This window comes from Patella vulgata, chromosome 4, assembly GCF_932274485.2.
Source record: "Patella vulgata chromosome 4, xgPatVulg1.2, whole genome shotgun sequence".
In the NCBI taxonomy this organism is placed as follows: Eukaryota; Metazoa; Mollusca; class Gastropoda; family Patellidae; genus Patella; species Patella vulgata.
The window spans coordinates 9334529-9345675 of record NC_065882.2 but is presented as its reverse complement, the minus strand read 5'-3'; the positions used below and the strand labels follow the sequence as shown (position 1 = coordinate 9345675).

The window sequence follows — 11147 nt, the reverse complement described above, 5'->3', positions numbered from 1 at the left end:
ACCTCACTGGGCCACTGTATCTCATTTTTTTTCGAATTTGGGCCAAATAAATTTCTAGTCACGAATCCAGGAGTCATATTTTCGTTACATTTGGGACATTTGGATCTTTTTGGCAGATGCTCGAAGTGCTATGAGGGAAATTTTGCCAGAACAGCGGCGCTACGGCCTACTCATATCGAATTCCAAATCCAAGGGATCTTTTACATGCAGTCCAATGACTAGACAGCTGTCCTTGTCAGGCCCTCCCTTCAGCACCACTTCACTTTCTTGGCCAAAACTGAGAGTGAATGCGAAACCACCAGGCTAGCAAGCCAGCGTCTTACCCACTTAGCCACCATGGCTCTCTTAACTATTGCACCAAATTCCTCCCCAGATTTGTTTACTAAAAATACAAGAACTTGATATAAGTACGGGAGATTTATTTATTATAAATATTATAAATATAAACAATATATACATCATAAGCTATTATCTCGAGAGAAGAATAATTTAAGTGTATTCTGATACATCGTTTCAGCTAAATCATTGATGTCTTCATTTCTAGTAGCAGCCATTACTTCTAAAACTTGTCTGAAAATGAATCAAAGGAGGAGAGTTGTATAAATGTAAATGAAATGAAATGGGGTTTAATGTCTACGGTTCTGCTCTGAACTGGGCTAATGAAGACAGGTATATGCCATGCAGTGTGCTACGAAGGAAATTTTGGCCAGACAGCGGCATTACAGCCTACTCTTATATCGAATTCCAACTGTCAAGGGATCTGTTAAGTGCATGCCAATGTGAAAACAGGACCTCAGTTTTTCATCCCATCCAAACAACTAGACAGCTGTCCTTGTCAGGCCCTCCGACCTGCATCCTTACAAGGGGGAATCTGGATGAACTTTCTCGGCCAATGCAGTGATGGAATACCCGACCTCCAGACTTGCGAGCCAGTGTCTTACCCACTTAGCCACCGTGACCCCCTGTATAAATGTAAACATGAACAATCTGTCCTCAAAATCCTGCGTCTTGGACATGTTTTGGAAGGTAGAGGGGAAGATGATATCGGTAATCTAGAACCAATTACTACTCGTGTACATTTCTAATTAGAGAGAGATATGGGGTTTAACGTCCATTCAACACAAACTAGGTCATTTCGGGACTAACATGGTTCAATTTTTTATTCAATAATTGGACAGGCGACCCTACTCCTTGAAACCACAACAGTTGACTCAATGAAGGACCTTATGATACAACGCCCACACGCTAACCATTCAACCCGCCCGTTGACAGGTGGAAGTTTCTCGGCCAACACTAGGATCTCACTCTAGACCTCCAGGGTAGTGAGCAAGCGCCTCACACACTGAGCCATATCAACTAGAATATTTAAATTGCTAAATGATATTGTGTATAATTTAACTTACATGATGTGAGCTGGTTCATTTCTACCTTTTACACACATTCCTTTCTCCCATCTTTCTTTTTTCTTGCACGGAAAATTAGTTTTTATCAGTTTATTTCCTACATGAGTTGCTTTTATTTCACACCAGGGGGCATCTAAAATAATATAAATTCTACTTTCAATTTCATAATTAATTACAAAAAGCCAACAGTAAGGATGATATCCCCTGCCGAAATCCCCCCACCCCCCACAAAACAGATGACACATAATAATTAATTGCACATTTATCTTTTTCAAAAGTATTAAGCAATCGAACTGATTATCTATACTTAGTCTAAGCAGGAAATGTTCACAATCAAACTAAATCAAGGTTTTGAAATACCTGGTAGTGAAACAATACACTAAGTTTCATCACTCGCCATTGTTTAAAATCAAAGTTAGCTAGTTCCAAAGCATTGACCATTGAAATTGCTTTGCTCTGCTTAGCTTTAATGGGAAATATTAATTATTGAACTCAGTCAAGACATTTACTGAGAGAGTACATTCTTGTTGATATCACCCTTGTGGAAGCAGACGTTAAATACTAATAGATGGAGATAGAGTATAAACTGTATAACTGACCTGTTTCTATCATCAGTCTGTTAGTTGGTATAGAGCACATAGCATCAACATTCTCCTGGGTCTTTAACGAACTGGAAAACATAAAACTACATATATATCTCTTTTACACTTGTACCACTGTCTGAATCCAGCATTGAGTCAACTGGCGTGGTTTCGATTCCCCAGTTGTCCGTGACAAGGAGTAGGGTCACCTGTCCAACCTCGTGGGTTTTCTCTGGGTCCTCCGGTTTCCTCCCACTGTCAAAGACCCCTACGCGCAAACGAATTGTTGAAATAAAATTGGTTTGTGTCAAGTGGATGTTAAACCCCATTTCTCTCTCTGAATCCAGCACTCCCACTGGCACATCAAACTGGCAGAGTCATGTGAATATCTATGAACTATTTAAACATACATTATGCAAGCACTAAATCTGCCTATTGCAGGTCTTTCTTTAGGCCTGAAATATTATCTAAATTATTAATTGGACATTAATTACTTATCCAGATCATAATCAACTCTCGATGGCATCGCTGGCCTGTGATGTTTACTGGATTTAAATACATTTTGTGATGGATAATCGAGACTTTGTTTTATTGTACGGACTATAGTAATGATGATCAAGACTAGGCCTAAAATTCAATCGTTAATATCTCGGCTCAGAGTGGAGCAATTTGACTGAAATTTTACGCATATTCTATTTACATTACCTATTTTTTAAACTTTTATAGTGAGAACTGTCAGCTCTTTATCTAATCTCCCATAATGCCCCTTTAAGAACTATAATCATGAGTGTTAGGGGTCTACAGATCAGAGCCGTATTTAGTGTGGGGCTGTTTCGAAAATGAGATTTAAAACAGATCTCTTTTTCTTGAATTTATTCAGGTAACCAAGATAGTTAAAGATACATTATGCAAGAGCTAAATCTGCCCTTTTCTGGTCTTGTTTTGGCTTCAAATGTGATATAAACTATTAATTAGGCATTTATTCACATGACAAGCCTACAATCAACCTCTCTAGATTATCGGATGAACGTGATTTTTAACGGATTGAAATACGATCACTATTTAATAATTTAAATTTACACTCGGTTGCCTTGCAAAAGATGGACAAGTTGTACAATCAGGAGCCATAATCCAGGAAGTTGCCATCTGATATGCACGAATGTCAAAAGAAACCAAGATCTTTGGGATATAAACATATATTTTAAGTTTCATAAAAATTGGACAAAAATTGTGATCTCCAGAGGGTTCACAACCTTGGTATTACATATGTTTACACTATTTGGGCAAGGGGAGTGGCCATTTCGTTGGGCAGATTTGGTCCAATTTTTACAAATTCGAACTCAACAATCATACTGGTGTAACGGTGAAATATTTGTTTTAAATCAGATAAAAATTGTGACCTCTAGAGGGTCCACAAGCTAATAACGTGATTTTTCAGGGACCATAAACCCGGAACTTACAGTCTGATATGCGCAAATATCAAAAGGAATTGAGATCTGTGGGCTATAAACATATATTTTAAGTGTCATCAAAATCAGATAAAAATTGTGACCTCTAGAGCGTCCACAAGCTATAAACGTGATTTTTCGTATAATCAGGGGCCATAATCCATGAAGTTATGGTTTGATACGTACCAGCCATTAATACCAATATATAAATCCTGACTTAAAATGGTGGCAGCTTCTTCTTTACTTCCAGTAAACGAATGAACCTACAATATAAAATCAATACTAGAGAAAAATGACATTTATATATTGTAGATTTTTTGTCCCATCCAAACAGCTAGATGCTTTTCTATTAGGAACCAGACTGAAAAAAATCATGAGTAACTATCTCGTCCTACACTGGGAACAAAACCCCCTCTGGTTAATGAACCTACAATATAAAACTGACACAAGAGACAAATGGTGTTTTCATATTATAAGTTTTTTGTCCCATCCGAACAGCTAGACACTTTGACTTAGGCACAACTGACATGGGGAAACCATGAGGTACTTTCTCTTCCAACACTGGTTAACGTGCCATACTAAAAGTAACTTTGTGTTTGTATGATTGTCATTATTTACTCAATCTGATTAAAACACAGATCTATATTTCGTTTCATTTTTTTATACTTTCGATGGCCTACACTACATGAAGATCTGACTGGTTGTACTGGAAGGTTGTGTTGGAGGCCGTACGAGCGCCTTTTGACCCTTTGACGTCAGAAATTGATTAATCAATCGACGTTGACGTTTCTAGTGGTTTACCCAAAGTTCCATGCATCGCACGCCAAGAACTCGCCATTATCAACCAGAACGCCGGTAATAGTGTAGCAAAGACAAGTAAAACGAAATTTTGATGAACTTCCCCAGCCTCCGCAGGTTAGCAAGCCAACATATGAAATAAATAAACTCACCACTCCACCAGTAAATCTATCTCTATTTCTCTTGATAATATCTATAAAATCATCTGAACAGTTTCGAGAGTGTAAAAATAACGGTAATTTGGCCGTTTCAGCTAATTCCATTTGTTTCTCAAAATATCTGAAATGGATTCAAATGGAAACTCAGAAAAGAAATTCTGTGCATGCTCAGACAACTTTTTACTTTGAGGAAGCACCAACTGAAATAAATGAAATGAAATGAAATGGGGTTTAATGTCCTACTGTTCTGCTCCTATACTGGGCTAATGAAGACAGGCAAACGACATACAGTGTGCTATGAGGAAAATTTTGCCCGGGCAGTGGCACTATGACCTACTCTTATATTGAATTCCAACTGCCAAGGGATCTTTTAAGTGCGTGCCAATGTATACAAGGGACCTTGGTTTTTTCGTCACATCTGAACGACTAGACAGCTGTTCTTGTCAGGCCCTCCGTCCTGCACCACTGGCAAGGGGAAACCATGTCGGAAAATCGTGATGAACTTTCTCGGCCAATGCAGGGAAAGAACATGCTACCTCCAGACTAGCGAGCCAGCATCTTGCCCGCTTAGCCACCATGGTTCCCAAGTGTTTTTGAGGAAGCACCAATTGAAATAAGGGTTAGGTTTATGAAATAAGGAGGGTTGGAGGGCCAAATAATTAGCGCATGCATGTTGTATCAAAAGGTCTGTCAATGAGTTGTGGTTTCGATTCCCCAGTTGTATGTGTCAAGGAATAGGGACGTCTACCCAACCTTGTGGGTTTCCTCCCACAGTGAAAGACCCCTACGCGCCAGCGTATTATTGAAATAAAATTGAACAATATGTTAGTCCCGAAATGGCCTTATTTGTGTTGAGTGGATGTTAAACATTACTCTTATATCGAATTCTAACTATTAAGGGTTCTTTTACGTGCACGCCAATGTGTACACACGAGCTCAGTTTTTTGCCCTATCGAAAATACCAGTGAGCTATCTGGGCAAACATCAGAATCAAACATGGGACGTCGTACTCTCTGTCCTTTCTTGGAGTAGCCAATTCAAACGAAAAACCATAATGAAACTGAAACTTACTTTAACTGAGTTTCTTTTGGACTAAAATGAAGACGATCATAATCTACAACGAATAATAATAATCTATATAAATAACGCCCATCTTTATTAGTTCGGCTTGTGCAGAAAAGTAGGATGTTAAACCCCATTTCATTTCTTTAAAGATACATCAAATTTATCAACATATACATCAAACACTCCCTAACGCTGAGCGATCAAACAATCTATGCGTGCAACCTTTGACGTCACTCGAGCAGACATCATTAATCGTCTGTTTTGTCCTGTATGCGCTCCATGGGTGTTTTTCAGGGAATCCAGTATTTTTCTACGTTCCATATATACCAAAATTGCCATACTTTTATTGGAAATAACCACCTGATAAATACTTTTGTGGGAAAAGTATCTTTAAGCAGAAGGTCATGTAATCAATATCGACCATTATCAGATATTTCTGTTAGCACTCAGATGAAAATAATCAGCTGTCATCTAAGTAATGAGAGAAATGACATATGGAGTATACGGTTCTACTTTACTGCACCTACTCGTCTAACCCAAATCGTCATATCATATGCCATGCAGTGTGCTATAACTGTCAATGATTTTTATGTACAGGACCATAATTTTTAGTTTTATCCGAAAGACTAGACCCTATTCCTTTCCAGCCAACCCCTGACCTTCACCACTGACAATGGTTCTTTATGTACAGGACCGCAATTTTTAGTCTTATCCGAAAAACTAGATCCTTTTCCTTGCCAGTCAAACCCCGCCCTTCACCACTGACAATGGTTCTTTATGTACAGGACCGCAATTTTTAGTCCTATCCAAACGACTAGACACTGTTCCATTCCAGCCCACCCCCATCCTGCACCACTGACAATTGGAACTACGTCACTGAGCCACTGTGGCTCCCATCACTATAAGGAGGTGACCAAGAATAAAAATAAGAATCAATTATCTTATGTAAAAAAAATTACCATACCTAAACCAAATTCTCCCACGGCAACTATCTTATCTCGATTACTTAGAGCTAGTTCTATCAGATCTGATAAATATTTATCGGGATTCCCACTTTTCTCGAAATCACTTGTCCTTGTTGGATGACAGCCCACAGTACAATATAAAGATTCTACAAAATAACACAGAGAAATGAAATTTTCTTCTTGGACTGGGCTGAGAGAGTGAGAGAGAGAGAGAGAGAGAGCAGGTCATATCGGGACTAACATTAAAGGTTAAAGCAGGGAATCAAAACCACACCACTTGACTCAATGACAGAACTTATGATACATTCGGACACCCAACCCCCTCAAAACAGGATGCTATGAGCTTGGACAGTTTTCCCCGGACAGCAGCGCCACAGTGCTACTCTTATATCGGATTCCAACTGCCAAGGGTTATGTTAAAAGCACGCCAATGTGTACACAGGACCTTTGTTTTTTGTCCCACTGACAGGGGGAACCACGCCGGAAATTCCTGATGAACTTTCTCGGTCAAAACAGGAATTACATTTGCACTTGACCGACTTTTTCTCCAGCAACGTGCACATGGAAAACAGGTTTTAGAGACATTAATGTACTACAAAATAAAAAATAAAAATGAAATGGAATTGACTTTGTAACTTTACCTTCTTGTTTTGCAATCTCCAAGGCTTCTTTAGATTCTTTTAAATTACCTCCTGTTATAATCATCTACTCAATAAATTAAAATATAAAATAACTAGGCCATCCCAGAGAAAACCCACAAGGTTAGACAGGCGACCTCACTTATTGTCACATACAATCTAACGCCCATGCATTAAACCATTTGACCACCAGCTTTTCGCAATTTGTAATTACCGAACAACATGTTATCCCTTACTACATAATCCATATAAACTGTTTATTTACCTTTTAAAGCAAGAATTTCATATTTTTTAAGAAAGTCAAAAACATAATTATTTCTATGTCTTTTGCTCAATAGGTTATCAACTCACTATTATACGACCATGGGCATTATTTCCCACCCTTAAAAATCATTGACACAGGAAATAATAACACAATTACCACCCTTGTTTTCCTATTGCCTCCATGTATTAGCTACCTTCAAACGTTGGAATTTGAAGTTGAAAATGATATTTTTGCCAATTTCTCAGCTGGCAATAGTGAATTATAGGATTAATAGGATTATTCTTTAACAAGGTAGGACGGTTTAAGGCTTTATTTTAATAAATTTTAAAAATATAACTTAAAAATATGAAATTGTAGCTTTAACTAAAACAAAATCAAAACATCAATGATAGATAATCTCCCAGGTTCTACGAAATAAAGATTTTACCCAACGACTATAGGTTCCACTGGTTTGTTCGTCAGAGGCTGAAGTATGTTGCAAAATTGCCAAAAGATACAATCTTTGTAAATAATGAAGGGAAATGAAGCTTTTTAGGGCTGATATTTCTTTTAGTGATTCAACTTTCACAATTATCCAACAGGAATAGCTAATCTTTTAAAGATGCATTATGGCTGGTCTTTATTTTGGCCTCAAATACTATTTAAATAATTAAATAGACAGCTCATACTCAAATCTCTGGGCCATCGGGTGGTCCTGCTTCTAATGGATTGAAACACGATCACCAGTTAATAAGAATATTGATACTTAACCATCCGATGTTCTATAGAGTGTTGATTATCTAATGGATTATATAACATTTGAGGCCAAAGTAAAGACCTGCAATAGGTAAATTAAGCTCTTAATTAAACAGCCAATAGATTAAATCATTACACTGACCTTCTGCATTCCAACTTTCTTGGCTCGATCCACAACATCTTCAAAATCATCTGAAATGAACAGGTTTTTAAATGTAACACTATTTCAAGTTTTGTTACCTCTTGTCAGTGATGGTGGATGGAGGGGGGCCCTGACAAGTTGTTCGGATGGGCGAAAAACCGAGGTCCTGTATACTAAAAGAACCCTTGGCAGTTTGAATTTGATATAAAGGAAGGCTGTAGCGCCAATGTCGGGGCAAATTCTTTTCCCATAGCACACAAATGGGGTATGCCCGTCTTTATCAGCCCAGTCTGAGCAGAAGGACGTTAAATCTCTATTTCATTTCATTTAGTATAAATCAAGGATAAAATTAGAACCTACCTGGGTGTTTATTAGACCCATGATATCTTCCTCGAAATACAGGATCTGTTCAAAATAGATAAATAAAATAAACATTTAGTGAAATGACTTTGTAAATGTCCAGAAATTACTTTTTTTTAAATATCAATAACCTATGAAAGTAGCACTGGGCCCAAATTGGCTTACAACCAGCTGCAAACATCAAAAAAATTAAATAAAACCAAGACAACATTAATCTCTAAAATACCGGTACCTGGATTAATTTAAACATACATTATGCAAGAGCTAAATCTGTCTATTGCAGGTCTTTCTTTAGGCCTGAAATGTTATCTAAATTATCAATTAGACATTAAATAACTTATCCAGACCATAATCAACTCTAGATGGCATCGCTAGCCTCGATCTATAGTGGATTGTGAGCCGATTTACTGCATAACTTTCCTTCACGATTTAACGATTAAATGGATAATTGAGACTATGCTATTTATCGTACTGACTTTAGTAATGATGATCGAGGCTAGGCGGAAATTACAATCGCTTACTTCTCGGTTCATAGTGGATCAATTTGAATGAAATTTTCAGCAAATTGCCTTTACATTATCTAGTTTTTAACTATTATAATGAGAACTGCAAACTCGTTATCGGATCTCCCATAATGTATCTTTAAGGATCGTAATGCATCATGGCAGCATTATGTGATGGGTACATGTGGCTCTCTTTCAGAATCAGGGCCTGACACCTCCAAAGGCAGCATTATATGTGATGGGCAGCTGTCTTTTAAGATTGTGCCATGTCGAGATCGACACTATGCAATTGGAAGAAATGTTGCTCCAAGTTCCAATTGGCTAAGTTCCAATTGTACAGTCACAGACTAACATTTTCTTTTTAATAATGGTTAATACTCATCCTATGTACCTGTTAAATTCACCCCAATATCTGAAATAGAAAATTAAAATTAAACATAGATGACATAGGTTGCAACAAAACATCATATGCCCACAGAAGCTAATTTAAGTCGTCCAGGAATTCAACGGGTGTCTGTCTCATATTTACTACATTTACTTAATTATCAAAAATCATTAGAACTTGTTTTGATTGTTTAATCTCATGACCTTAAACACATTTATACTATAGCCGCCTATATAGCAATTTAGCATCCACAAGGTAAGGTTCCTATTTATTTACAGCATGTTCAATTTCAATCAAATGTTGACAGTAAAAAATCCATACCTATAAATTTGTGTGTACTACCAGCAGTCGCCATTCTACAGAATCTAACTATTGTCAGTAGCATCAACTAGCATAATTAAATGATTCTTCTTATTTATATTGCAACACTTTTTGTAACATTCCTTGTTTATTTACAAAATGAAATAACGTGGAGTGGCAGGGAGATAACTCTGAATAAGAAATGATTATTATGTTCAAGGGAGGGAACTGCAATTAGATGATCATGGAACAAGGAGTTGAACCACCATTAATGACGAATGAATGAAAGGGGTTGAATGTACGACCTACTTTTCCTCACTCACGGGCATGTGCCATGAAGAAAACATTACCAGGAAAGCTGTACGTGAACGCCAACATAATATAAGATTCAACTGTATCTAAACACCCTATAGGTTATTATAATGGTGATAATTTTATGAATTGTTTCTATTTCATTCTTTCAAAATTTCATTCGTTCATTATTCATCCATTCAATTAAACATTTCTATTATTCTTATGTTTCTGTTAATCCACCATTTTAATTACATGCTAAGCTACTATTCTTATGACAGACGGTCGGCAGCTGACACATTAACGAGTTTAATTACTATTAGATACCATTTCATTATAAATATCGATTGTACATTTATATACATTTATTCTAGATTTCATCCGTTTCCAGGACAGTTACTCTGATTGTCGGACGTGCTGTTCTTCATATACAATGTTTAATGTTTTCCGGAAATAATTAAATAGGATAGCTCCAGTCTTTACTTATTACCGGAGATTCTCACTGCTACACTATTAGGGACAGCATTCAAATAAAACATTAAATAGGTGACAGCCATAATGGCAATAGCTAATAAAAAAAACCCCCAAACAACAACAAATTATATTTACTTGTATACATGCCTGTAAAAGATGGCGGTGGGGGTGGGGGTGAACGAATGGTTAACACGTGCGCGCTGTATCATAAGGCCTGTCATTGAGTCAACTGGCGTGGTTTCGAATCCCCGGTTGTACGTGACAAGGAGTATGGTCGCCTGTCCAACCTCGTGGGTTTTCTCCGGGTCCTCCGGTTTTCTCCCACAGCTAAAGACCCCTACGCTCAAGCGAATTATTGAAATAAAATTGAACCATGTATTAGTCCCGAAATGACCTAGTTTGTGTCGAGTGGAGTAACCCCCCTCCCTCCTCTCTCTCTCTCTCTCTCTCTCTCTCTCTCTCTCTCTTTCTTGTCAGGATTAATACACAATTAGATCTAATTAAAGAATGGACAAGGAGCATTGTCATTTTCATTAATTTGAAATACAAGAGTCACTAATCCTCTCCTTAACGCCCGGATTATCTGTCTGAAACCCGATTAATGATGCCCGATTAAGCGTCAAGATTAACGCTTTG

At 37.5% G+C, this 11147-nt stretch overlaps 1 protein-coding gene across 1 annotated transcript; it reads right to left on the bottom strand.

The window, feature by feature from the left end:
• Positions 1-432: 432 nt before the first annotated feature.
• Positions 433-9926, bottom strand: LOC126819121 (deoxyribonuclease TATDN1). Its single transcript, XM_050547000.1, has 12 exons — positions 9768-9926; positions 9453-9473; positions 8559-8603; positions 8199-8248; positions 7060-7123; positions 6418-6564; positions 5460-5502; positions 4383-4509; positions 3619-3695; positions 2003-2073; positions 1404-1536; positions 433-570 (listed from the first exon to the last, which is right to left on the bottom strand). Exons 1-12 carry the CDS (start codon positions 9829-9831, stop codon positions 459-461), a joined length of 954 nt encoding a protein of 317 aa, XP_050402957.1. The 5' UTR covers positions 9832-9926; the 3' UTR covers positions 433-458.
• Between the last annotated feature and the right edge of the window lie 1221 nt (positions 9927-11147).

Excerpts from the sequence above, each read along its gene's own strand:
- LOC126819121 (XM_050547000.1), bottom strand. The coding sequence starts at position 9,831 with ATGCTACTGACAATAGTTAGATTCTGTAGAATGGCGACTGCTGGTAGT. Across the intron at positions 8,249-8,558 it reads TGGGTCTAATAAACACCCAG|ATGATTTTGAAGATGTTGTG; the intron begins GTAGGTTCTAAT and ends TGTTCATTTCAG. Across the intron at positions 7,124-8,198 it reads AGAAAGTTGGAATGCAGAAG|ATGATTATAACAGGAGGTAA; the intron begins GTCAGTGTAATG and ends TTTATTGAGTAG.